Source organism: Pseudonaja textilis, chromosome 1 (assembly GCF_049901715.1).
Source record: "Pseudonaja textilis isolate UNSWEBS1 chromosome 1, rPseTex1.2, whole genome shotgun sequence".
NCBI lineage: Eukaryota > Metazoa > Chordata > Lepidosauria > Squamata > Elapidae > Pseudonaja > Pseudonaja textilis.
This window is the reverse complement of record NC_141990.1, coordinates 42710090-42737632: the sequence shown is the minus strand read 5'-3', so window position 1 is coordinate 42737632 and position 27543 is coordinate 42710090. Positions and strand designations below refer to the sequence as shown.

Below are 27543 nucleotides of genomic sequence, written 5' to 3'. Positions count from 1 at the left end.
AAGCTTTATAATAAGCTTTAGATATGAGAAACATTTGAATGTGTTAGTTTGCTTCTCTATTCAAAGATCTTTTTTTTTTAAGATAGATATTTAGGGTAGATCTGTGTTCAAAAATTTTGTTAAATTTAACCAAAGGTCACATAATATAAGCTATTCTACAATGTCAATATTTTTATCAACTTTTTAGGCAACTTTTAAATAGATTTTAGTGAAGGAAGTTACATATTTCATTCTACTAACTGTAATATTTATTTAAGTTGCATAGTTACAATTAAATATTTACACACCAGATGTTTTCATTATTTTGTGTAGGTATGTTGATTCAACTGTATTTATAATGGCTTCCTTTTACAGAATATAATACAAATATATTATTAAAATGATCTATAACTCAGACTGATGTATCTTTTGAACTTTCAGCTGATTGTTTCTTTGTTCACTCTCATTTTCAACAACCAAAGGGCCTAAAATATGGTCTCCAACCCTGAGTCCATGGACTGGCACCTATCTACGGTATGCCAGAAACCAGGCCACACAAAGAAACTAAGCCTCATCCGTTGGATGCAGGCAGCACATGAAACCACAACCGCTCTGGTCCGGCAAGAAACCTCTCTCCATGGAACCAGTCCCTGATGCCCAAAAGGTTGGGGGCTACTGGCTAAAACGCATTTGGGGTTAAGATAAAAATATTTATTATGCTTGACGGAAAATGACATTTGAAAGCTATGCATTTTAATTAAAGTATATACACACACAAAACATACATATATATTCATTATGTGTATTATACACATACACACATACACAACATATTCTTTCATTAAAATACACAGATTAAATATTATAATAAATATACACATATACTTGTATATGTGTATGTATATGTATGTGTATATAGAGGTACTCGACTTACAACAGTTCACTTAGTGAGTATTCAAAGTTACAACAGTGCTGAAAAAGTGAGTTATGAACCTTTTTCACACTTACAACCGTTGCTGCATTGCCATGGTCACATGATCAAATCCAGCCACTTGGCAAGTGATCCATATTTATGATGGTTGCAGTGTCCCGAGGTCATGTGATCACCTTTTATGTACTTCTGATGAGAAAATCAATAGGGAATCCAGATTCGCTAACTATAGGTGTGTTACTAACTTAAGAACTGCAGTGATCCATTTAACTATGGCAAGAAAAGTTGTAAAATGGGGTAAAATTCACTTAACAAATGTCTCACTTAGCATCAGAAATTTTGGTCTCAATTGTGGTCAGAAGTTGAGGATTGCTTGTAAACATATGTGTGTGTATGTTTATTTCTAAAAGAGGTATAAGCTGTGCCGTTCCATAAACACCTCTGCAAACTATTTATGGACATCATACTTGCCACTGGGATACTGATGAAGACAATGCATCTGAAAACATTTGAAAAATGAGTATTTCAAAAGACATTATAGGGGATTTGGTTGGCTGGCTAATAAATGCAATGAAACTCACACATACAAATATAATGTAGATAGGTTTAATCCACTGAATATTGCTAAATATTAGTTAATATTCATTATTTTTAAAATGACCATGCTTTATTGGCAAAAAACTGAAAATCACTGGGCAATCATATAACTCTGATTTGATTCCACAAGAATCTCTGGGCTCCTTCAACATTTCTGTTGTTTTGGCTTATTCAATCTTCCTTGATTTAGAGATTATGACTATTTTTGGAGGGAGGGGTGAAATTTAGTAAATAGTATTTTCTACGAATTTACCTTCGTAGTTGTCTACAGTGGAAAAAGAAACCTACTGTCCCACTTAAGAGGTATTTGGTGGAAAAGACAGACTCAGAAGAGGAACAGCACGTTGAACCTAGCATTCTGACAGTGGCTATCCCCTAAAACCCCCAGGACAATGTTTAATGCTATATAAACAAGGGAAGGGGATACATTTTAAAATCCTGCTCTGGTTCTCATAACACACACTGAAATATTTTTCTGAACATTTCTAAAATGAATTAAAATACATTACGTTAACAGAAAAAATATACAAATGCTACTCTTTGTATTGATATAATTAAAGTAATGTCCAATTAGAAGTATCACATTGGCTAGGACCATTTTGATGGAACTGTAGTCTATCATCCTCCAAACTGTCTCCATAGCTACCCACAGCTGCATCTTAAGGAAATGTGAGCCAGTGAGTTCTTCTTCATCACTTCAACTGGGCACACTGCCATATGTTAATGGATACATTATTAGGCTACATAGTCTAATAGTATAATACCGCTTCAGGTTTTGCGTAATAACAATTATCTCTGGATTTCTTGAGTAGCATTTATTTCTAAAAGGGTTATAAGCTGTGTCTTCCCATAACCACCTCTGCAGACCATTTATGGAGAGCATACTTGCCACTGGGAATTGCACTGTAGTTATAATCACAAGATTCCAATCTGGCCTAAATTTAGTCATACCACCCAAAAAATTAGTACTGATCTAACATTGTAAAATAAATTTGCTATAGTAGAACTTAAAGCAAAATATTCAGCAATAGCCAATGACAGAAAGATAATTCTGGAAAAAGTAATCGCTTGTGGGTTATCTATGAACGTTGTAAATAATTAGAAATTGCCCGTGTTTAATCGTGCTGATTAAGCTAATTCAAGTAATAGGGAATATCTGTCCAATCAAGAAAGATTTATCATTTTATTTCTTAAAAAGTCTTTTCCATGTTAGTTATATACTAGGAGGATCACTGATACATTATAGTGAATATGCAAAGCACATAGGACAAAAGACAATCTTCAGAAGATTGTTTTCAATTGTTTGATTCTCTCTACACAAAAAAATAAACCTAATGGAGTAATATATTGGTTCCAGGTTGAGAATGTTTTTGTTTTGAAATGGAAGAATTCATTTCAGAGATCATAAACTACAGTATATTCTGTAGAAGGCTACTTCCAAAATAACGTATTCCCTGATGAACAAGAACAGGGGTCCAATGTGGAAGAGTAGAAAGACAAAAACAGTAGAATATACTAGTATCCCAGTTATTTATGTAGTTATTCATGAACTGTGAAATGAAGATAAAACTGACAACTGACAACTGACAAAGCCAGAAATATTGTCAAAAATGCTTTTGAAAAAATAGATAAGAAGTACCAAATCATTAAGAGCCAAATGATATGGAAAAGAAATGTCACTGGAAAACAGTCAAATAGAAACTTGATATAAAGTGCAAGGAAGTCTCAGCCCCATCAACAGTTCTTCTTACTATCATAGCATGTTCTAGCTGAGAGATGGTCTATTATGTGGACCATCTATATAAAGAGTAAGGAAAAATAGTACCCTTTAAATAAGTGAAATGAGTAATTATATGCAAAATGTGGATATTTTTCTAACACTACTTAAGCATATGTATCTCTTCATCCCCGTTTGTACAATAATTTGAGTCTTGGAATGTTTTCTCTCTATTAAACTTTAGAAGACTGCCTTTCTTCATATTAGAAGGAGACTGATAGAGTTCTTAAGCCTGACAAGTCAAAGCATCACAAAATCTATTCCTTCATTCTCAATTAAGTTTTAAAGACTGTCGTTTCTGTTTTTCTTTTTATTACTAGCAGGAAAGTAATGCATTACCTCAACCTTACCTTTAATTTTTGCCTTCCCCACATAATTATTCAACAGAACAAGGACATCAAGATACGCTGCTCTAGTCACCAGACAAGGATTTTGTCTAGAAACAAAGTCAATAGCAAAATTTAAACGACTTACACTTTAACATTTTATTTTTCTCCTACTTGCTTTGTTCTGTCTTGTCTGGCCACAGTATTTAGTGCATAAACAAGTACATTTGAGGTAGGTAAGGTTTACTTTTATATACTACTATGTTTCTGGTTTTATTACAAAATTAAGAAATATATGTCTAAATACTTAAGATAAACTAAAATCTCTGCTTAAAGCACAGTGTTCTCCAACAACCCTCCTGCAACATTCCTTTGTTCTTATTTATCATTACCATGCAAGGTTACCCTAAGAACTAAGTACCAGACATACATATATGTCAGGACCAGATCACAGTTGTATCCAGAAGATCCAATTTTGGTATTCTTATGGAATTGTGTGAATAAATTGAAGGCATCAAGTATTTGGTTCACTATGGCTATACTGGGGAAGCCAGATTGACTTAACCAATGTATTATTACCTTAATAAACTGCAATGATTAACTTAACATCTGTGGCAAGAAAAGTCATACAATGGGGCAAACCTCACTTAACAACTGTCTTGCTTAGCAACAGAATTTTTGGCCTCAATTGTGGTTGTAAGTCAAGAACTACCTTTCCTTACCTCATAGATTTATAATCAAAGACAACCATGACCAGCCGAAAAATCAGAGGAGACTAATAACCCGTATAATGCAAATAAATTAAACAATATAATAAAAATAGACTGGATAAATTGCTCCAGTACAGTTGAATTATCATTTGTTCTTTAAAGTCCAAAACTTTATAATGACAATAGGAATGGAGCTGAATGAAGAAAATTTGAATAAAAAATGAAGAATTTGAATTTCTGGCCATCGAGTTCAGTCAGTAAGAAGTTGATACTAAAGGGCTATACATTAGTTATCATAAAGACAGCAATTGAGTAAAATGTGGGCAACTGGCTCAACAATGGACTCCAAGTAAACAAAAAATCACTCCAAATATAGAATACATTGTTGTTAAATCTTCCCCATTAAAGTGATGAAAACCTTTGTGGACTATATCTTTTATAAAACAACATTGCCTCAATCTGACTGTTCTATACCTCTATGTATTTGAATATTACTTTGAATTTCTTGCTTTTAATGAAATGTGACAGGACAAGTTTACAAATAAATTTTAATTATTTATGGAAATTGATTGTAAGTAATGTAAATTTTGTAGTGGTTTTTGTTCATTTTTTATTGTCTTAAGTATAAAAGGAAATATTGATTTAGTTCTTGGAAATATATAGAGTCAGACTAATGTTTATGTACTGATTTTAAATTTATGAAGCAAAATTTCTCTTGGAAGGATTTAGGCTTCAAATACCCTGGGATTAAAGACATATATATTTTGTCTACACAGCTGGTATTAACTGCTAGTTTTATTCCTCAGAGAAAGTGGTCTCTGTTATTGATAAAAATAGACACTTTTTTTTTAAAAAAAAGAGCTCTTTCCAAAGAAAAATATATTTGGACTAAAAATAAGTGCCAGATTTGAAAAAGATTGAAATATGCCACTCTAATTTACTGTGTTGAGCTAAAGCATCACAGATTTATATTCTAAGTGATGGTTTTCCTCTTATTAAAATAAAAGTCCAATCCCAACCCCAGTGTAATTCCACATAACTGGCAATATAGAGTGATTCATTTATCAGAAATTTTAATTGTCTCACCAAAAGGCTCAGGCTTCCTGGTTCAAGATCCAGTAGAGGCAACCACTAAGATGTATTTATTTTTTATTCAAATTTAAAACTTAAAAACCACTAATCTGCCTCATAGAAGGACTATAGGCAGTGTACAATATTAAAACATAAAAACTGTACATAACATTTGGACAAGAGGTAAAGATCATTATAACTCAACATTCAAAGTTAATTAAAAGGCAGGGTGAGCACCTTCAGGCTATACTCATCTGTGAGTCCTAATAAGATGCCAAAGCCAACATATTTCCGAAAGGTCAGAATGGCGGGGACCCACTTCCCCTCTAGGGAGGGGGGGTAGAATGTTCCAAAAGGCAAACGCAACAGCAGAGAAGGCTCTCTTCCTGGACCCCACTAGTTGGAATTTAACTGATGGGTTCTGTATCATATTCCTCCCTGCCTGACTGGGCGGGACGGGCTGATGTTATCTAGAGATTTAAAGATCACAACCAGCACCTTGAATTTGATTTGGAAGCAAACAGGCATCCAATGCAGCTCACAAAGCAAAGGTATTACATGCATCATTCCTTGGATACCTAAGATTGCTCACATGACCACATTCTATACCAGCTGAAGCTTCCCAATACTTCTCAAGGGTAGATCCATGTAGAGCGCATTGCAATAATCCAAACAAATGGTGACCAGGGCATGAGTGAACACATTGCCAAGTTATTAGCAATTATGTGGTACCCTCATTTTATTACTACTTGTCTTACTGCGCATTTCCTATTTGGTTTTATTTTTATTGATTTGTGGCTATAAATAAATTTATTTCATTTTTGACTTACCTATTTGCCAACCATAGCTTGCCACATATATTAGTGATAATGTTGCTCAAACCCTGATGAAAATCTGAATTAGCCCTCTGTTTAGATTCCAGATAAGACTGTAACAAATGAAGGATCTATATTTAAAAGAAAAAGAAACAAAAGCTGAAGATTACTGTTGGAATAGTTTTCAAACATTTCCTCCCCTGGATTTGGATTTTGCTAAAAAAAAAAAAAAAAAAAACACAACCCTTTAGTGAGAAGTACTTAGCCGCTTGGAGAATAACCTCCAAACATCTACAGAAACAAATTGAAATTGGTTAAATCTAAAGATACCAGTACTTCTTTCATCACTGTACTGTGTTCTACATAGTGCTCTATCCTCTAATAGTCTACCTGTCAGTGAATGAACTATTTTTAACCACATCATTTTTCCTTAAACAAATTAAAATGGTAACATTGTAGTATATCCACAAGATAATTTGCATCAGAAAGGGAGGAAAAACTGTATTATACTATACCTATCAGAGAGGCAGCATGCATGTATAGTCTGTGTAAGTAAGTGATCTTAGGAAAATTTTTATAACGTTATTTGGTACTGTATAAGTGCTGTAATATTTCTAATTACTATGTCTTTTTTTCCAATGGAAATAATAGGAATTGTATACAGACATAACTAATCTCTTCTATGACTGTCACTTGAATCTCATGCTTGACTTACATATATTTAACTAAATAAAAAAATACATGTGCATTCAATTAAGCATATAGGACATCCTTTTTTTTACCATACTCTCTACGTACAGCATGTGGTAAATCTGCACGTGCTTAAAGAAATTTATCTTAATACAAGAGAAAAAGGAACAAATTAGTTGTTCTTTCTATATTAAAAATCAGCAATGTTAATAATTTTCAAAGCATGTGAGCATAGTGTAAGAATGGAAATTATCTGTTCCCATCTGCACATTTTTTTAAAAGAAAGCATAAAGATATACTTGCTTTAGGTAATTCTGAGTTATACATTGGTTAGAGGGAGAATTGCAGAAATTACAACCAAGATAAGGGCTTAAAAGTATAGTTTTTATTGTTAAACTTCTGTTTCTTCTGTAGCTGCACTATTTCAAACTTATTTATTTACTTTTTTTATTTATTTAGTTTATACAGATATCCGTCACAAGTACGTGATTCCGCAAGATTCAAAGTCCTTTCAAAGTTATGAAACATAAGAGTTCACACAAAATTAAAAACGTCATAAACTTTCTTTATAATGCAACTGTTTTCAAGAGCAATGTTTCCTAGACATTTTAAAAAAATATTTAGATGAAATGCCAAGTTGTTGAATGTGTAAGTAGGATTCATGTTTGCTCAGCATACTTGGAAAAAGAGCAAGTATGTCTTCCTGAATTATAGCAAGCTATGATTTGAGTTTTGAAACATCAACGTTGTCTTACTGTTGCACCATCTAGACTGCATGGATTGTAGTTTTTCATGAAAGGTTGAACATCTCAAATGGCTAAATACAAAAAAACGTTACCACTCGTGAATGGAGTTTTCAATAACAACAACCCCTTTTCTGGGACTTCAGGGGAAGAAATGGCAAACTGGAGTCAGCTCTGATAAAAGCTGACTTTGACCTTTTAAGGAAGCAGTAGCATCTGAGGAAAATCAAAATGTAAACCTTCTCTGTTGCAGCACCTCCCCTCTGAAATATCCCTGGCCCCAGGTGCATCTTGGCCCCCACCTTGGCTATGTTCAAGTGGGTAGCTGGATGTGTGTGATGGTTGTTTTTTCTTAGTGCATTTAGGATTTTTTTTTTTTTGCTTTAGTATAATAGTATAATTCTTTTTGTTGCATGTGCCCAGCATTATTGTAGAATTGGATGGCCTTATAACATTTCTAAAATAAATAAATGCACACAGACATTTAAGGCCAAAAAGAGCTACACTGATTTTACATTTACTAAACAATATTTTCTATATCTATATCATGTAGAATAAGTATCTTTTTGCTTTCTTAAAAGCCATAACAAACTATTTCTGTAAGCTACCTCAAGTCACTATGGGCAAATAGGCGGCAATATAAATTCAATAAATAAATAAAATAAATGTTTCAAAACGTATATGAGAGAAAACTAACAAAAATGTATTGGAATATAAGCACAAAGCCAAGTCTAAGCACATTAATGAAATAAAATTTGTACTTTTTAAAAAGTATTGATTTTTACTGCCTTCATCATCTTAAGGAAGGCCTTAATACAGGTAGTCCTCCACTTACAACAGTTCATTTAGTGTCTGTTCAAAGTTACAATGCCAATGAGAAAAGTGATTTATGACTATTTTTCACACATATATGACTGTTGCAGCATTCCCATGGTCACATGATCAAAATAAGAATTTTGATCAGACATTTGGTAACTAACTCAGATTTATGATGACTGCAATGTCCTGGGGTCACAGTGATCACATTTTGTGACCTTTTGACAAGCAAAGTCAATGGGAAAGCCAGATTCACCTAACAGCCATGTTACTAACTTAACAAGTGTAGTAATTCACTTAACAACTGTGGCAAGAAAGGTAATAAAATGGGGCAAAATTCACTTAACAACTATCTCACTTAGCAACAGAAATTTGGGCACAACTGTGGTCGTAAGTCGAGCATTACCTGTAGTGGCTCTAACCCATATTGAATGAGTCACTCCACTCTTGTAACCCTTTGTTGAGTGCCAGCAATGACCTAGATCAGTGGTTCTCAACCTGATCTCTACCTGATCATGATTATGATGATTTATGATTTAAATCTTGAGTTAAGTCTTGGGGGTCCATGACAGAAGTGGTATTCATCAGGTTCTGACCAGTTCTGAAGAACTGGTAGCGAAAATTTTGAGTAGTTTGGAGAACCAGCAAATATCACCTCTGACTGGCCATGCTCCCATATATTCTCTGCCTCCCGAGTCCCAGCTGATTGGCTGGCTCTTCTTTTGTTGCCCTGCACAGGAGAACGGACCTGGAAAGCAGGTTAGTGGGGTGGGGAGGAAATGGAGATTTTACAGTATCCATCCCCTGCCACATCCACCAAGTCATGCCCACAGAACCGATAGTAAAAACATTTGAATCCCACCACTGGTCCATAGGATGTGGTCACAAAATATATTTAAATGAGGTCTGTGGTAAAGAAAAGTTTGAGAAGCACTAGTCTAGATGTCTCTTCTCTTTGTTTATTTCCTTCAGCTCCTCCCTGAACCACAGGGAATGTTGGGATCCATCAGAGGGAAGAAGCTGAATGGGCAAAAATCAGATCCAAAGCTCTGTCTGCACTCCTATTAACAAGCAGCAACTAACACTTCAGATGAAATTTATGACATATAAAAACTGACCCTTCTATAAATTAGACAAAAGTTACGTACTGTTCCACTACACTTGTGAAACCTCTGCTTGCATATCATTAGCTTGTATACTAGAATCAAATAAAAATATTCAAATTTCTAACTTAAAGACTGAAGCAATTCTGTTCAGCTCAGTGATTGTTGAAAAAATGTATGTGAATAAACTAAGATCACTCTATGTTACACAATTTCAACACAGAAATTTAACACTCTGAAGAATTCCATATACTTTAGCAACTGAAATGGATACCATATAAAAAGTAAGTTGCAAAACAAAAATGCAGCACTAGTAAAGGTGAAACCAAAACATCATAGTTTTATGTTTTATTTTGAATTCAGGCAGGCTGACAGTACTACGTAATATATTTTTCTAACAATAGTTGCACTCGGCTCATGGCTCAGGATCTAATCAAATGTTAAATTTGATGTAAACAAGAAACATTTATATAAATAAATGGAATGCCTCCCTGAACTGGCTAAAGAACAATGATGAGCTTCAACACATTTGTGTAATTTGGGAGACTTTTGTTTGTAAGCATTTTCATATCTGTTGCTTACTGAATTGATAATTCTGTTGTTTCTCACTTCCAGGAACAGCATGAACAATTTGACCAGGTTTTTACTGATGGTCCATCTGGGAATAATCCTTGTACCAAACTTTACAGTCTGAACAAATAATTAGTTAATGCCAATTCTTCTGCAGTTATTTATTAATGCATTTCTTTTCAAATTGTAAACTTACTAGAAAGAAAGCCTCTAACGAAATTCAAATCCTGGGAAACAAATGGGCCACATAATAACATTTACTATAACTCATCAGATTTTTACCATATGGATTTGAACAAGTCTATTTATAAATTTTATTTCCCATCAGGCTAAGCATGTCAGCTTGTAATAACATATTAATGTTAATGTTTTCCGATCATTTTCACAGTGGCATTTAAACTGCAAACGCCTCTGCCAAGGTAAATCTAAGGGCAAACTGAAGGCTAACTACATAATCAAAACCAGCCTTAATGAGTATTGTGCTAACACAGTGAAATAAATATTAAGGCTAACTGTAGTACATAACAGCATTCATTTTGTTTTAAAATTTCCACAGCATTTTTATTATATTTCCAGAACTACCTGAAAATCAAGTAATCTCATTATAGGTACTACATTTCCCATTTGATAAGTGGCGCATAAATTGCATGCATCTAATGCAAAAAACCAAAAGCTTCCAAGACTTTCAAACTTGAAGACTAAAAAAATGTTATTATTAAATGTTTCTTCTTCATCATCATTTTTCTAAAACCAGGTTGAGTATTTCCATTTGGGAAAGAAAAGTAATTTAGCTGCACAGTAGCACTTAATCCCTTCCTATACGCACAAGTTCATGTAGGATGCCATCATTGCTGGCCACCTTTGTAAGATGCACAAACAGCCAAAATATCAATTCCTTAGCTTTACTGTAGCAAACCTAAAAAACAAACAGCAGAGACTCATGGGATGAAAAACATCCTGGGACATAATCATGACATTATTTATACACCATCATAGATATATGCATATTCCAGTTTGATTTATTTATAAAATGGATGATTCAGTGATACTTTTTGTGCAGTAGCTGTTTAAATATTAATGTCTTAGAATACCTGACAACATATAGAATTTACCTCCCTGATGATACAAGACTGCATGTAAAAATTTAACAACAAAGACAATAAAAGGGTACATTGCCATAATTTTTGTTTTCCTCTCAACTTGACATTAGTACTCTTATTTTTCAGCTTCAAAGGAAAGCTTATCTTGGTCAATAAAATTGAACTATAAAAAGAGCAGCTGCAAGGAAGGTGCAATGAAAAATATTTAATGATAGTGGTTTTTCTGCTTTGATGTCTAGATATTATAACATTCATTCATAATATCAGCCTTTATAAATCAGCTATGAAGAAGTACAGGTCCAATATTTTTGCCAAGTCAAATAACAAAAATACATGATTAGCAATATTCTTATTTCAAAAGGCCAAGGAAATTAACTGAAAATTCTAGTACACAACTTATTAGTTGAAATTGAAATGCATATTATGGGGGAAATGTCCACAGATGCAGTCAGATACCCTAAGATACTGAGCAGTCTTCATATATAATTGGCTATTTTTGCATTTCACTTTTAAAATTGTTTTACTTGTAAGACTATTTCCTACCAATAGGACAGTGAAGGAAATTAATTATTGTGATTTGATTCTTCCATACTTTTAGTTGTTAATGTTTTCAAAAGCAGTCACGGTCCTGGTTGTTACCCATTAGTTAGACTGGGCCCTTCTATGTCCAAGTGTAGCTCTAGGTCCCTCAAACTGCAGACCCCAAACTAAGCTGTAATAGTAACTTTATACATTAAAGTTGAACTTTATTCCATGCCCTCGCACATTAAGTTTCCTATGAGAACCATTCCTTACTATCGTGGGAAAAATAATCCATATGAACAGACACACACTATAAAATGCTGCTGCTTTCCTAAGCAACTGCCAAAAAATAGAAAGCAAAACTTTAAGACAAGAAAATGTAGGAAAAGAGAATGAGAGCCTAACCATATGGAGCCAAGAAGAAATTTAAATAATTGTATAATACAAATAAAATCTAGGCTTAACTCCATTACAGTTTCAAGGAAAACTCATACCATCAATGTGCATTCCATCTTATCTCCAAATTATATAAGCCTCTATATACTTTGCAATCATACTTCATGCAACTCTACAACGTAGAGCAAAGCAATATTTTCAGAGTGTCTGAAAAGATTCAAAATATACACCTTCAGGAAATTCAGAAAAAGGTAATATAAAGTGTTCAGGGTCATGTCATGATAAATAACAATAACCCTTGGACTTTTATATCACATCATAGGGTTTTACAGCCCTCTCTAAGCAGTTTACAAAGTCAGCATATTGCCCCCAACAATCTGGGTCCCATTTTACTGACCTCGGAAGGATGGAAGGCTGAATCAACCATGACTCAGGATTGGTCAGGATCGAACTCCAGGTCGTGGGCAGAATTAGCCTGCAATAATCACTTAGCATCTACTGAAATACAGGTCCCAATATCCCACCAATTGGCCGTGTTGGTTTGAAGTACTAGGAATTACTGTTCAGTAAAAATGAAAGCTGAGATCTCCCTTATCCTTGACTTAGCAAAAGGTACAACAACCAAAATGACTCCTAAATCTTTGATGTACACTATAGTTATTTTTCTTAAAAGTAAGCTTATATGTTGTTACATTGGTATAAAACACATGCATTTAAAATGATAGATTCACTTATTGTTACAGTTCATGCATACTTAGTAATTTATTTTGATAAATTGTAAAAATAACAAAGGAGTAAAACAATGAAAATGAACAGTGTAAGTACAATAATATGAAATTAAAAAGATGAGTGGAGGGGGAACAGGAAGTGCACAGGGAAGGTAGAGTTAAATAGTTAGTCTAACAGCCACTTTCATGATAAAGTGCCTTCCTGTTTGAGAATGATCATGAATCATCTCTGAGACTTTCTGCAAACCCAATTATTGGAAAAAAGTATGTATCCCATTTTTAATATCTTGATTATGGGAATTATCCTGATTTTTAACAGTTAATCATAAGTCTTCCTGTTTTTATCCATTTGGACATTACTCTTTTGTGAATATGTGTTCACTTCACTGATGCTACATTATGTAAAAAGCCAAAACTCACTTGTAACAGTGTTCCATGAACTGCATTCTGCTGTATACAAGGATCAGTGCTATCTGGAAGGCCGGCTAACAAAGAAGACACTGTCTGTGGCACCAAATTTAGCATAACGAAGGGAACAAGGGCTCTTCCAGCCAGTTCCCGTGAACGGTACACAGGAGAGTTACCACATCTAGAAGTCAGGAGACAGAAAGGCAGAATTTTTCAGTTCTGATGCATACACAAGGTATCTCAAGAACAGTATTTATAATGAAATATTCAAGAAAATATTTATGCAATCCTTACAAATGCATACATTCCATCCTAAAATGATCTGTAAAATGTGTAAATGGTTTATATACATAGCACTTACCTTCTTTGATAAACCTTATCAGATATGGGGCTGATAATAATAGCTTTGTTTTGAACCAACTGGAGCTTTTTGTTGATTTTAGTTTGCATACTTTTTAGCGTGCCACAAGATGGCACTACTTGAATTGCATTTTAATTGTGTATTTCATTTATGTGAATTATACTCACCTGAAACCTATGCTTTTCACCAGAGAGATATACTGGTGACTAAAAGAATCCCTTTCAAAGTGTCAACTTAAGAAAAATGCTTATATCACAAATCCCACCTAGCAATAAATAGAAGGCACCGTGATAAAGACAAGTTCTAAAAAGGCATGGCAGCTGACCTAAGTTTAGCTAGGCAGATTACACCAATTAGAAGGGGAGGCAAAACTCCCTTTTAAGTGGTATTTTTATTGTAAAAGTAATATATGATACAGATATCCTTACAGCCAAAAGAATTTTGTTTCCTGTGAAATGGGCACAAAACAAGAATCCCCGTAGTTAGTACCTGCTGTTGAGTTGCTATAGATTTCCTATGTCGGACGGCATAGAGCAAAAAATAACTCTGCTATTATCATTCTACATGAAGTCTATCTTCTACCATATAATAATTTATTTATATAATACAGATAGTCCTCGACTTACAAGAGTTTGTTTAGTAACCATTCAAAGTTACAACAGCACAAAAAAAAATGACGTATGACCATTTTTTACACTTTCTGACCAGAAGTGCTATTCAGCAGGTTCTGACCAGTTCTAGAGAACTGGTAGCAGAAATTTTTAGTAGTTCGGAGAACCGGCAAATACTACCTCTGACTGGAGATTTTGCAGTGTCCTTCCCCTGCCATGCCCACCAAGCCATGCCCACAGAACTGATAGTAAAAAAATTTTGAATCCCACCAATTATGACCCTTGCAGCATTCCCATGGTCACGTGATTTACATTCTGCTTGACAAGTGGTTCAGATTTATGATGGGTACAATGTCCCGGGATTATGTAATCACCTTTTATGAGCTTCTTCTCAGTACTATACAACTTCTGAAACTGTGATCCTTACTTGTATGAGATACATGTGCTCCTGATATTAGCAGATGAAATAAATTCTGCTTGCACCACAAACACATTAGAAAATAGTCACTAAAGTATGAGGTACATGTTATAATGCTAACACAATGTTGCACTTGCTTTAATATAGGCATTCTTCCAATTCATTCATTAGCTTATTTGTAGATGTACATACCACGTGGAAAGAAAATGAGCAGCTTAGCAAAAGGATTAATTAAAATAAATAGCATTTTACCACAACAGTGCAATATAATTTATCTTAAAATGCTTCCATGTTTAAGCTATATTATCCCTATTTATATTTAACAGGTTCTTGTAGATGTTTCTTTTCAAATACAATTAACTCTGACATGATTGCTAATGTTTAGTTTCTAATTAGCAGTAACTGTACACTCAAGAATGCCATTTTTTCTCTTCACAATCATTTATAAATGATGATTTCCCAAAGGAATCTGGCTTCAGTTCAGGAGAAAGAATGGAAAATGGGAACAGTGCCAGTGTTTGTGACTGCCAGATATTTTGTCAAAAGGTACTTTCCAAAAGCATGATTCAGAGAGCTTTTTTTCATAACCACTCTAGAGCTACATTCCACTGTATTTAATTGCATTAGTCTCATTTCACTAACATAATCAAATACACACTATAAGTCAAATAACTTGATTTAGTCTTTTATTAAAGGGCGTTTTTAAACAGAAGCATGAGCATTCAGAAATCTAAAATTATTTATTACATAATGGCAAATTAAATGCAGGTGTGAGTATAACAGCATAATGTATTAAGGCAAAACTAAAATAATTTCAAATTAAGTACTTAATATGCAAACACAGAGCTATAGAAAACAGTTCTTTATTCCATATCATGAAATGCCTCTCACAAATATCAAATTAAACAATATATGGCACTGCCTGAATATTTTTCCTTTTTTTTTCCTATGCCACTTCTTTCTCATTCAGTTCTATTCCCAAGCTCAGTTTACTGAGTTTATTGATTATAAACTCTTTTTCTTCTAGAACTACAAATAACCAAGCCAAGAAGACAGAAAGCTTCTTTTTCCATGCATGTATTTTGCCTTTCCCCCAAGAGAAGAATTTACCCTAGACCAGTGATGTCAAACTCAAGGCCCGTGGGCTGCATCTGGTTCATGGGGTGCTTAAATCCGGCCCACCGGGCCGGCCTTGAAATAGCAAAAGACCGGCCTGTGGTGCTTCTGGCGGCCAAAACGTGGCACCGAGCGACGTATGCCCCCCTGGCACCCCATTTTCAGCCTGGACAGCCTCCTGCAGCACCCCGATGGCCAAAACAGGGCACAGGGGACAGCCAAAATGGGGGCCAGAGGGCCATACAGCCACCAAATCCCATTTTGGCCGGCAAGGTGCTGCAGGAAGCCATCAGTCCCATCTCCATCCCCCTCGGTCGACCTGCATAGGAGAACTACAATGCTGATCCAGCACTCAAAAAAATCCAGTTTGACACACACACACACACACGCCCTAATCATATGAACAGGTCCTGTACAGCTACAGACAAATTTGCACCTTACTATAGATCGTTTTAGACATAATCAAGTACTCATTTCAATTGTTTGTTGACTATGCCACCCATCTCATGGATACATTGACTCTGAGCAGCTTACAATAATTATTCCTTCTTCATGTCAGACAGAGGAAGATACAGGCTGTACAACCTTTTTAATTCATTTCCCAAAATGAGATTTCAGGCATACAAGGTTGTGAACAAAAAGTCCCTACGCAACTACCTAAAGCAGTGTTTATCTTTTCACAAGAGTTAAATGACAATTAAAAAACTGAATGTGGGTTATTCTTACTAAACACATTTAAAATGTTCTTGGATTTCTTTTTTAAAGTATCTGTTGTGATAATTTCCCATTAGGAGAATGAGCATACAGGGAGACGTATTTGAGAGAAGTGTTTGAATAATACACACACAGCACACAGATACAGTGTACGTAAATGTAGGTTTTACTTCCAGAAATGTTTAAGCAAAGTTCAAACAAGCAGTCCAAAGTCATTCACAGGTAAGTCAGTCAGTTTTCAGTCCAGGCATAATCTAATAACAAAGTCCAGTGTCAAAAACAGTTCAGTATCAGACTTACATCAAATCCAAGAATAACAGTCATTAGAAGGAACGGCAATACTCTCCAACAGAAGGAAACAGAAACTCAGACTCTCTTCTGAGACTAAGACTAAGACAACCCAGGTTTCTAGCTCCATCTTATGGCTGTTTGAGAAACCACACCCAATTACAGTTTTGCATTTTCTTAAAGATACAGTATTAAAATGTCTATCCTGGTTTATATATTGTACAACCCAAATAGCTGTTAGGTGACTCACATTCCTAACATTATCCATAACTTCTTGGGGGTGGGGGGAAGTGAGGTTGTCTCTTTCTCACTGATCTGGATGAAATTTAGAGAGATGCTGGATTATTACCATGTTTCTCCAACAATATGCCCTCCCCAATAGGAGGTCCCAGCGTGTTTCCTAGGCATAAGTTGAAATTAAGCCCCTCCCCCCAAATTTAGGCCTATTTTAAAACATGCGAAATAGGGGGAGGGCAGGGGGAACTTGCCATTAGGAACTTCCTGCAAGCAACCACACCTCACTCGCTCCTAATGGCCGATCATGGCGGAGTGCTGAGAGCTCCCTACCTCCACCAAGCGCCTTTGCTGAAGACCCGGGTATGGTGCTGGCTGCAGGCCGGGTCAGCGGGCGGGCGGCAGCAGGGCACTTTACATCACGAGAACTTCGGCACCTCCAAAGCTTCCACAGTTCCCACCAGCACTCGCGCCTCTCTCGCCAGCGCCATCTCCAACAACAGCGGCAGCAGCAGCAGGAACCATGGAAGCTACGGAGGCAGCTTCCCCACCCGAGAAGCGGCTGAAATACTGCTGGTGGAGGAATGTGCAGCCCTCCAAACGCGGCAGCGGCATGGGCAGAAGGAAAAGCAATGGCGGTGGACGAAGCAGCAGCAGCGGGCGCTGAAGGTCTCATGATGTAAAGTGCCCCGCCGCCACCACGGCAGACATCCATGTCGCTGCCGCCCGCCCGCTGACCCTGCCTGCAACCAGCACCATACCCGAGTCTGCAGCAAAGGCACTTGGCAGGAGTAGGAAGCCCTCTGCGCTCTGCCATGATCGACTGTTAGGAGTGGCTGGTGGTGAGGCATGGCTGCCGGTGGGGTGCTCTAGGCAAGGGTGCACAGGGGGGAGAAATTAAGTCATTTATTGGGGGGGGTGTCAAAAAAAAAAAAAGGCCCAGCCTTATTTTCTGAGAAACACGGATTAAAAGATGAAGTGTGCCAAATTTCAAAGAAACAAGCATGAAGTTGGCACTGAGACTATAAAATGAAAGTTGGAGCCCCCCAAAAGTACAGAAACCAAGAACGGTGTAAGCAACAAGCAAAGTCAATTGCATGCAGCACTAATCAGGAGAGAACTTGTAGCAAAACTATCCTGGATTTTTTTTATCTGTATTGTATTGTCCAATCAAAAAAGACTCATTAATTTTAAAGCACAATTGTTTCATCTCTATTAGGATATTAGTTTCAATAACTTACAGGGCAGGAAGGGAGGAAGGATACAGCTTTCTAAATACAAGCCTTTAGTGAAGTGGACTGGAGAAATACATTTTGTTATTTTCCAGCAAGGAATTCCACCTTTGGATTGCTCCTGTATTCCCCTCAACTCTTCTTTTCAGAAATTACCAGACATAAATTTATTGACTAAAAGTAGAAAGAAAAAAAGGCGTCACTGCATAATAGTCCAGCAGATGTAAACAAGTCATAAAACTTCAGGTTGGGTTGCCTATTTTTGCTTCCGTGTTATTAAAGTCACAAAGAAGTCATTCAACAACAGTGTATCTGATTCTGGAGTTCCTGTCTGTAAAACATACTATTTCTTTCTGGCAGTTCACAGTAAACATAGGAAATTGTTTGAATTGTCAAATAAAGTCTCCCAAGAATAAAAGGTGCTAGTAGCAACCATGGTTCCTTCATGTTAAAAAATACCAACAATAAATCTAGACTTAACAAGACTGGATTACAATGAAATCTCTCTATGATCTTTCTTCTCACTGAAACTGACTTGGAAGGCTTTTCTTTTCCTCTTAAAATTATTCCAAAGGGACTTAAAGTGAATAAACAAAGTAAATCAGACAGGCTTTATCATGCAACACCTGGAAATTCTTGAGGTAAAAGCATAAATGTTGCAATGAAATAAATGTTCTGTTTGTGTTGTCTGCATTTAACCTTTGCTTTGTCAGAATAAACTTTAAAGTATGTCATGCCTGAGCATGAAAAAAATAAATATATTGCCCACATAAGACTTCCCTAAAATCCTGGTAGCCCTGAAGAATCCTTCTGTTAGCTGAAGAAATATGTTCTTCTCCTTAAGATGTCTACATAATACATAATCAAAACATTATATAGATGAAATGCACACCAAGTAATTTTCTTTATTCATATCTCTGTAATTTACAATTTATTTCTCCTTATTCAGAATATCCTATCAACCTGATAAAAATCAGGTGACTGTCATGTAATAAGGCTGATTGGGATATAAACTCTACTTTCAGAAGCAGTAGGCATCTCCATATTTGTGTATGGACAACACAAATGGGAAAATGCTTTTTTGCTTACCCATCTAATTTGTAAAGCTTCCTGACTCTAGAAGTCTTATTTATGGTCTTCCAACTAAACGGAGAATCCTGGTCCAGATGAGGAAACACTTTGATCCAAACCATCTCTCTATATTCTTATTTAGATAGTATAAATTCATAATACAGGAATCCGTAATAGGATACAGAGTCTGTTAGAGAAAAAGAGAGACAGAGGAGGCAGAATTGAATTTCTCACTGCCTTTGAACCTAGAAAACTGCTGAGATATACCACTGCTTCAATAACTCATTTAGTAAAGCCAGAGCCAATACAATCTCTTTGGTAAAGACTGGCAAGATTTTTCTCTAAAGGGCCAGATCTAGCTCTCCTCCGACTCTGCAAGCATGACTGACAGGTCTGCAAGCCAAGGAAGATGGTGCCAGTTCACAAGCAAGGATGCCACTAATAGCCTGCCACCACTGACATTCCAAGCACTCTGCCCCAACCCCTCAGTCCCACTCTTTGCTCCAGGAGCTTAGCTGAGCCCTGATAGTCTGTTGCCCGCCCACCTATTCTATTCTTAGCTTGAACTGCTACAAAAAAAGCATGTGGAATTCTGGGAGCTGGTCTACCCACCTTAAAGTTGTTGAAGTTGGAAAACACTGAACTAAATATTTATTGCATTTCACAAAGCTCATTTCTACATATCAATATGAGTTCAATTAGTTTTGTTTTGCAATTTATTAAAACCATATGGAATTCATTACATTTTTTTTCTTTTTTTAAGTACTATTTCATTGGTTTTCTTCACAATAAAGGATAATTCTGCCAACATGAGGCTATTTCAAAACTGATATAAAACAAACTAAAGCAATTGCTTTCTTGTTATAGCTATTTTATTTATGTCAACAATACAAATATAAAGTACATGAGAACCTTACTCAGTAATAGGTGACTTTAGGAAAATGTTTATTTAGGGTGACCAATGTTTTCCACTGAGGAAAACCCCAAATATACAGATACAAAGCAATGAATAACAGTGAAGTTCATTCCACAGGATAGCCAAGTTTGAATGTGATTATTCTCTTTTCCAATAGAAACTAAGGTTTAATAAACAGTGGAATGGACTAGATGAGATTGACTCTTCCTCAATGGAAAATCACATAGTCTACATTTTGTTTCCCATTAGCTCATAAGAATTTTAAGCAACAAACACAAAGAATATGTTATTTACTCCTGATTAAGAGCCTTGTAATTGCTCTTACTAACTAAGAATATTAAACATGTGTAGCACATTTTGTTAAGAAAATATGGAGCCTGCAAAAAGATCCATCTTTTAAGATTAAATTTCAAGGAATCTGACTTGGCACTCTCTACTGTTATAACTTTCCCCTTCCCCTACATAAGAAGGTTTATCTTGGAGACGAATAAAAATAGGACTATGCAAATATTCAAGACAAATATATGAACCATTGAACCACAGACATTCAAGCTGAACTAACTAACCCCGTTCGTTTTCAAGTTAATCTTAAATGGGATCACTTACTGTATTTCTGACTCTCCATAATGAGCTAAAAAAACAAAATGCAACAGATTGCAAAGTCACAAAATTACCATTGGGAATATTTTGTATTACATACATACACACATACACACACAGTTGCACTTGACTCAAACATACCTATTCTACCTGGCACAATCTTAATTTACTTTCTATTTTCAAACAAAATAAAACAGAAGTCAAGGGTGATGCTATTTGCACATTTCTCAAGGTGAGATATGACTTGCCTCAGCAAACAAATAGCTAATCAAGTTACAACATCCAAACCCACAGTCCATATTTATATTTCTATCAATATTGACCAAGTTGAAAGGATGAAAACCCCATGTTTGAAGCATAACATCATCCAGTTTCAAGCCCCTTCATTAAATATTGGCTCTGCCACCCCTAAAAACTCTTTAGGTAAAACATCTTAACTTGCTTTAAAAGCAAAAAGTCATGATTTTAAACTGACAAATTACTAAACTTTTATTAACATTGTTTAATTATTTCCTTTACATATTTTATAACCTCACAAGGTTGAAAATTAACAGCTTTTGCAATGTTACTTTTGCATTACTTTTAATCAAATATTACATATTAGAACTAACACCAAGTTGCCCTATCAAAATATTTTTCCATTCTTTCTTAATGCAATTTATGAATGAGCTAGTGTGTGGTATAAGCTATAGATTATGACTTAATGATACACGTCACCTGCCTCTTGACAGGAAAAAGTATATTTTAGCCCCTTTGCTCAATGCTACCATTACACACACACACACCCACACACAAAGAAATTGTATCAGGATTCCTTCTCACAGCCATACAGATTACCCTAAACATTTGGGACTGTTAGGATTCTCATATACAGAATGAGAAAAATGATATCAAGATAATGGGAAGTGATATGACCACTCTATGTTGTGTGTCTAGTTCTAGTCAACACAATAAAAGGATACTGAGGAACTATAGTTTATAGAAAACATACACAGATCAGTTAAAGGAAGCTGATATGTTTAGCTTAAAGAAGAGAAAAGCTAAGCACAGACATGATAGCAGTCTTCCAATATATGATGAATGTATTACAGCAGGGGTCCCCAACCACCGGGCCACGGACCAGTACTGGTCCGTGGAACATTTTCTACCGGGGCGCCGGTTTGCTGGGTGCCGCCATCTTGTTTTGATGAGAAAGTGCTTCCGGTGAGCTTTTCCGGTTGGAAAGTGGCATTTGGGTCCTGAAGGAATCCTCGTGCCTTAATTTCATCGAACAAAACTAAGGCGCGAGAATTCTTTCAGCACACAAGGCAAGGTGAGCCGAGCGACTGTCCCGAAGCCGTCCCGAAGCCCATTGACAAAGTACAAAGGAGTTGAAGGAGGCAGGGAGAAGCGGAGGACGGCTGGCTGGCCGGTCGCTCGGCTCGTCTTGCCATGCATGCTGATGCTGGTACTGGGCTGCGGATCATTTTGTGATGCCCAATACCGGCAAGACGAGCCGGCAAGACGATGCCCAATACCGGCAAGACGAGCCGTGGAACAAAAAAGGTTGGGGGCCACTGTATTACAGGACAGAGGGGATGAAAAAACTCTCCATAGCACTTGTGGGAAAGATGAAGCTTGTGAGTGGAAGTCAACAGGGAAAGAGCCAATCTTGAAAGTAGAAGAAATTTCCTGACTACAAGAACCATTAAGCAATGGAACAGCTCCATTACCCGAGGTTTTCAAGAAATGATTAGACAGCAATTTGTCTGGAATGGTCTGAGGATTCTTACCCTGGGTAGGATATTGAACCAGAAGCCTTTCTCAATCCCTTCCAACTCTAGGATTCAATGATTCATAGTATTCAGTGGGGAACAGTATTTTTAAAATACTGTTTATTCTCTATTGTTTCTGCCATTCTATATTTCTAATTGCCACTCTTTATTCAACATTCTTTCTCTCTTAAGCAATTGCTTGATCTTTTGGTATTGCTTGATCTCTTGTTTTTTTGTAATGTTTATAGCCTCTTTGTACACTGTCCCCAATTATTCTGGGATTGAGATTCATCAGAAATTAGTTGAATAAATAAACAAATGAAGGAGTGAATGAATTATCGCTTCGTGGAATTCAAAGGGCTATTTCAACGCCCTGCTCTATACAGGATTTCAAATTAAAGTAACCACAACAGATGGCAATGGAGCCCCACTTGAACACCATCCAACAAACAGGAGCCAACATCATTATGTTATTCTTGTTAGTTGCAAAGTCATGTCTGATCCATCGTGACTCCGTGGTTCTCCAGGAAAGCCTGGAGGACCATGGACAATGTCCTCTACCATCCCCCGGAGTCCATTTAAGCTCACGCTGACTGCTTCAGTGACTCCATCCAGCCACCTCATTCTCTGTCATCCCATTCTTCTTTTGTCCTCAATCATTCCCAGCACTAGGCTCTTCTCCAGTGAGTCCTTCCTTCTCATTAGGTGGCCAAAGTATTTGAGTTTCATCTTCAGGAGCTGGCTTTCTAAAGAGCAGTCAAGGTTGAACTCTTCTAGGACTGAGCAATTTGATCGCCTTGCAGTCCAAAGGACTCACACCATAGTGTCTTCTCCAGCACCATAGTTCAAATTGTCAATTCTTTGGCTCTCAGCCTTCTTTATGGTCTAAACTTTCACAGCCATACATTGCAACTGGGAAAACCATAGCCTTGACTACACACTTTGATGTCTCTGCTTTTTAGTATGCTATCTAGATTTTCCATAGCTTTCCTCCCCAGGAGCAAGCGTCTTTTAATTTAATCCAGGGGTGGGATCCGATAGGATTAACTACCGTTTCAGTGATTTACGAGGTTCGGTGATTTACAATGTGCTTCCCTGTTCGCTGCACATGCACGCCTGTAAATCGTCATCAGCATGCTGTGTGCAGAGAAGCAGCCTTTGAAAAAGCTCCTTTTTCCTGCTTTTTTTAACTGCAGCTGTGCCTTGCACGGCAGCTGAAGTTGAAAAATCAGGAAATAAAGGTCAGGTAACAGCCCGGTGGGCAAAAACATCAGCAGACATAGAATCGGTTCTATGTCTGCTGCTCTTCAGAGCTACCGGTTCTACAGAGGTGGACAGAACCGGTAGAAACCCACCCCTGCTGTAGTCCCCATCTGCGGTGATCTTAGGGAACTCAGGAAAATAAAATTTGTCACTACCTCCATTTCTTCCCCATCTATTAGTCAGGAATTGGGAGGGCTGGATGCCATGATCTTAGTTTTCTTAATGTTGAGTTTCAAGCCAACTTTTGCATTCACCTCCTTCACCCACATCAAGAGGCTCTTTAGTTCCTCTTCACTTTCTGCCATTAGAGTGCATAGCTGAAGTTGTTGATATTTCTCCCGGCAATCTTAATTCCAACTTGTGATTCATCTAGCCCTGCCTTTCTCATGATGTGCTCTGCATATAAGTTAAATAGGCAGGACGACAGTATACAGCCTTGCCGAACTCCATTCTCAATTTTGAACCAATCAGTAGTTCTGTGTCCAGTTCTCACTGTTGCTTCTTGGTTTCTCAAGAGACAAATAAGATGGTCTGGTATTCCCATCACTTTAAGAACTTGCCACAATTTGTTGTGGTCCACACAATCAAAGGCTTTAGCATAGTCAATGAAGCAGAAGTAGATGTTTTTCTAGAACTCCCTAGCTTTCTTCATGATCCAATGTATGTTGGCAATTTGATCTCTAGTTCCTCTGCCTCTTCGAAATCCTGCCTGTACTTCTGGTAGTTCTCGGTCACATACTGCTGGAGCCTAGCTTGTAGGATTTTGAGCATAACTGCTAGCATGTGAAATGAGTGCAATGGTGCAGTAGTTTGAATATTCTTTGGCATTGCCCTTCTTTAGAATTGGAATGTAAACTGTATTGGTTATTGCTAATTTTAATCAATAGAAGACCAATATCTTTTTTTGAAAAGGTAACGCCTATAGCAAAACCTACAGCAAACAATGAATCAATCAAAATAAATGCATAGTAAATCAGAATTAACCAGCATTTAAAAGAGATGTCAGAGTGCACACAGTGTGACTAGGTACGACAATTCAGGAACAAATACAGCACACAGTCTGTATTTACATATACTGGTTTTATCCCTACAAAAGCATATACACATACAAGTACTTTGGAACAGGCCTTGAACAAACAGCAATCAGTTATTAGCTACACCACAGAAGCACATATGGAGAGAGAGGTACGCCCTCACAGGGTCTTCCTTATAAGACAGCCTCTTAAAGTGGTAGCAGTCAAATAACCCTGCAGCCTCATTGCTACCACTGCATCATCATTACAGTATTATAGCATTAGAACAGTTCACCAGCTGGTCAGTTATTAAATCACCATTACCCTGACAAAAGATAGAAATCCACATGTAGTAAAAACAGAGCAAAACTGCTAACGACTACTGTAAGGGCATATAGTGTTCCATGTGCTAGAGAGACAGAAAAGTAAGAGGAACCAACCATGTGATATTTACATTATGGTAAACATGCTCACATGTGGTATCTACTAGATTAAAACACAATTTTAATATCATAATGAATGAGTCATCTCATTTAATTAGGAGAACCAAATGATCTTACCATACAAACTACCAAGACATGCGACTAAAATAATTTATGCATAATTCATTTAGAACACAGCAAGTTTTAACTCAATTTTTACTAAATGAACATTTCCATGTGGAGAAATGAAAGTATTCAAGATCTAATTAGAAATGGTAAATCCAGTGCTGTTTGTATGTATATATTTAAGTTCATTAGGAAACCCTGAAGGTCCGATTTTCTACCTGTATTCATTCATTCATATATAAATATATATAAATATATATATATATATATATTCCTAATGAACTAAGCTAGATCTTGGCCTTTTCTTTTCTTGAAAGGCAATGGGAAGACCACACAACTGGACCTTCATACCCATCATTGCTATACATAAAGTAATTGAACAGGCAGAAAAATAGCTGCAGCACCTTAGGTACTTTACTGCAAAATCACCCTTTGTTTAGCCTCTCAGGAAAATTAATCTTCTCTTTCACTTTTGCCTTTTGAAAAAGCACCTTTGGGACAATCATGACATGGATGTCTGAGATTCTCCATAGACATGCCACATTATACTTACATTTGTTAAAAAAATAAATGTTGTAAACGAATGCATGAAAACACTATTTTAAACTAATAACACTTTGCATAAGAAAATTAACCAGGAATTTTCTCAAGGAAAATTAAGCATTAAAAATGCAACTTACCTCAAAATAAGAGGAACAAAGGAAGCCATGCTAAGGGCAGAATATGTGCCATCCATTGGTGATGGATACAGCTTACTCAAGACCAAGAGCAAGAGAAATAAGCCTGGATGAAGCTTCAACTCTTTAGTTTTACTACATGAAAATATATAAAGTTTGTCTAAATTATAATATTGCTTTCTCAATTGAATGTTCATATAGATAAAGGGCCAAATGTTAAGAACAGAGTTTCATAGTCATGGACCAAATTTATTTACTTTTACATGTTTTAAAATGCACACAAGAACACAACCCTAATGCACTTCAATAAAGTACATTTTAAAAACTTTTTGCTCTACAGGAAAGCTTTTTTTGTCTTAAAATTTTAAAATAAAACTGAATTTAAAATTAATCTTAAAATCATTTTAATGCAGAATGTCATCCTTTTATGTTCAAAAAAATACATAAGAATTAAGAGAACAGTTAATTGCTTTTAAAAGGTGTTCAAAAGAGTTGTAAGTAATTTAAAAGTTGATAAGTGAAAATTACTTCAGAATTAATCATTAAGGCAACCTACATTTTTCAAGTTTCCAGACAAAAATACCATAAACTGTAATAAATACTGCTTAAAGAAACCACACTTTTATTCAGGCTGACATGATGCCTAAAAAAACAAAAAGTCTTTTTTATGAATGGCAACGAAGTAACACTGTCATGCCAGGTCTGAAGTACTTTTTCCAAATAATTTTTGAAATATCTACAGCAAATTTTATCCTACCAACCCATTTTCTGCTTCTAACAATTTATTGTGATACATAGCAATGAGTTTTCTTACCTGTCTGCTGTACTGGTTATTTGTTCCAATTGACTGAGCAAAAATGGATAAAAACTTGGAAATCGAGTAAAGAACTCCCTTCCTGTCATTCTGCAGAATATAAGAAAATTAGTAGTTTATGACAATGCACTATTTTCAAAACTATGTATTCTAGATTTATAAGTAATTGGGCACAATCTAAACAATTCCATCGTTTATGTTACTCAAAACATGTGAAAAACACCATAAAATATGTATAAACAATTAAAAATATTCTATGAAATAATTATTTCATAAAATAATTTTTATTTTATTTTTTATATTTCATTTTTAGTTATAATTAAAAAGTAACGTTGAAGAATTTCTTATATTGGGCATTTATTTCACTGAAAAACTGGTTTAACACAATTGCGGAATGTAACACGTCATTCCAAATCATCTCATTTATTGATGAGTTATGGCAATCTAGAGTCAGGGAATCTGCAGCAAGCTATGTAATGTACTTTGATCAGAGTTTATGATTTTAATGCTTCACCTTTTTAGAGGAAACTCCCCACAACTAAGTTTAATAAAGCAGCAATTGAGATGGTAGAACAAAGTAGCAAAACTATTACTGAATTGAAAATAACTGATAGTAAATGGAATATGGCAG

At 36.0% G+C, this 27543-nt stretch overlaps 1 protein-coding gene across 1 annotated transcript in view; it reads right to left on the bottom strand.

Annotated features, from left to right (window-relative positions):
* The window catches only part of THADA (THADA armadillo repeat containing), a 104199-nt gene that overhangs the window by 19475 nt on the left and 57181 nt on the right, over nucleotides 1-27543 (bottom strand). Inside the window, exons 27-31 of the mRNA XM_026695833.2 lie at nucleotides 26913-27002; nucleotides 26102-26233; nucleotides 13295-13463; nucleotides 6222-6337; nucleotides 3635-3720 (exon numbers count right to left, since the gene is read on the bottom strand). Coding sequence (XP_026551618.1) covers nucleotides 3635-3720; nucleotides 6222-6337; nucleotides 13295-13463; nucleotides 26102-26233; nucleotides 26913-27002 — 593 coding nt within the window. The remainder of the gene's footprint in view (nucleotides 1-3634; nucleotides 3721-6221; nucleotides 6338-13294; nucleotides 13464-26101; nucleotides 26234-26912; nucleotides 27003-27543) is intronic.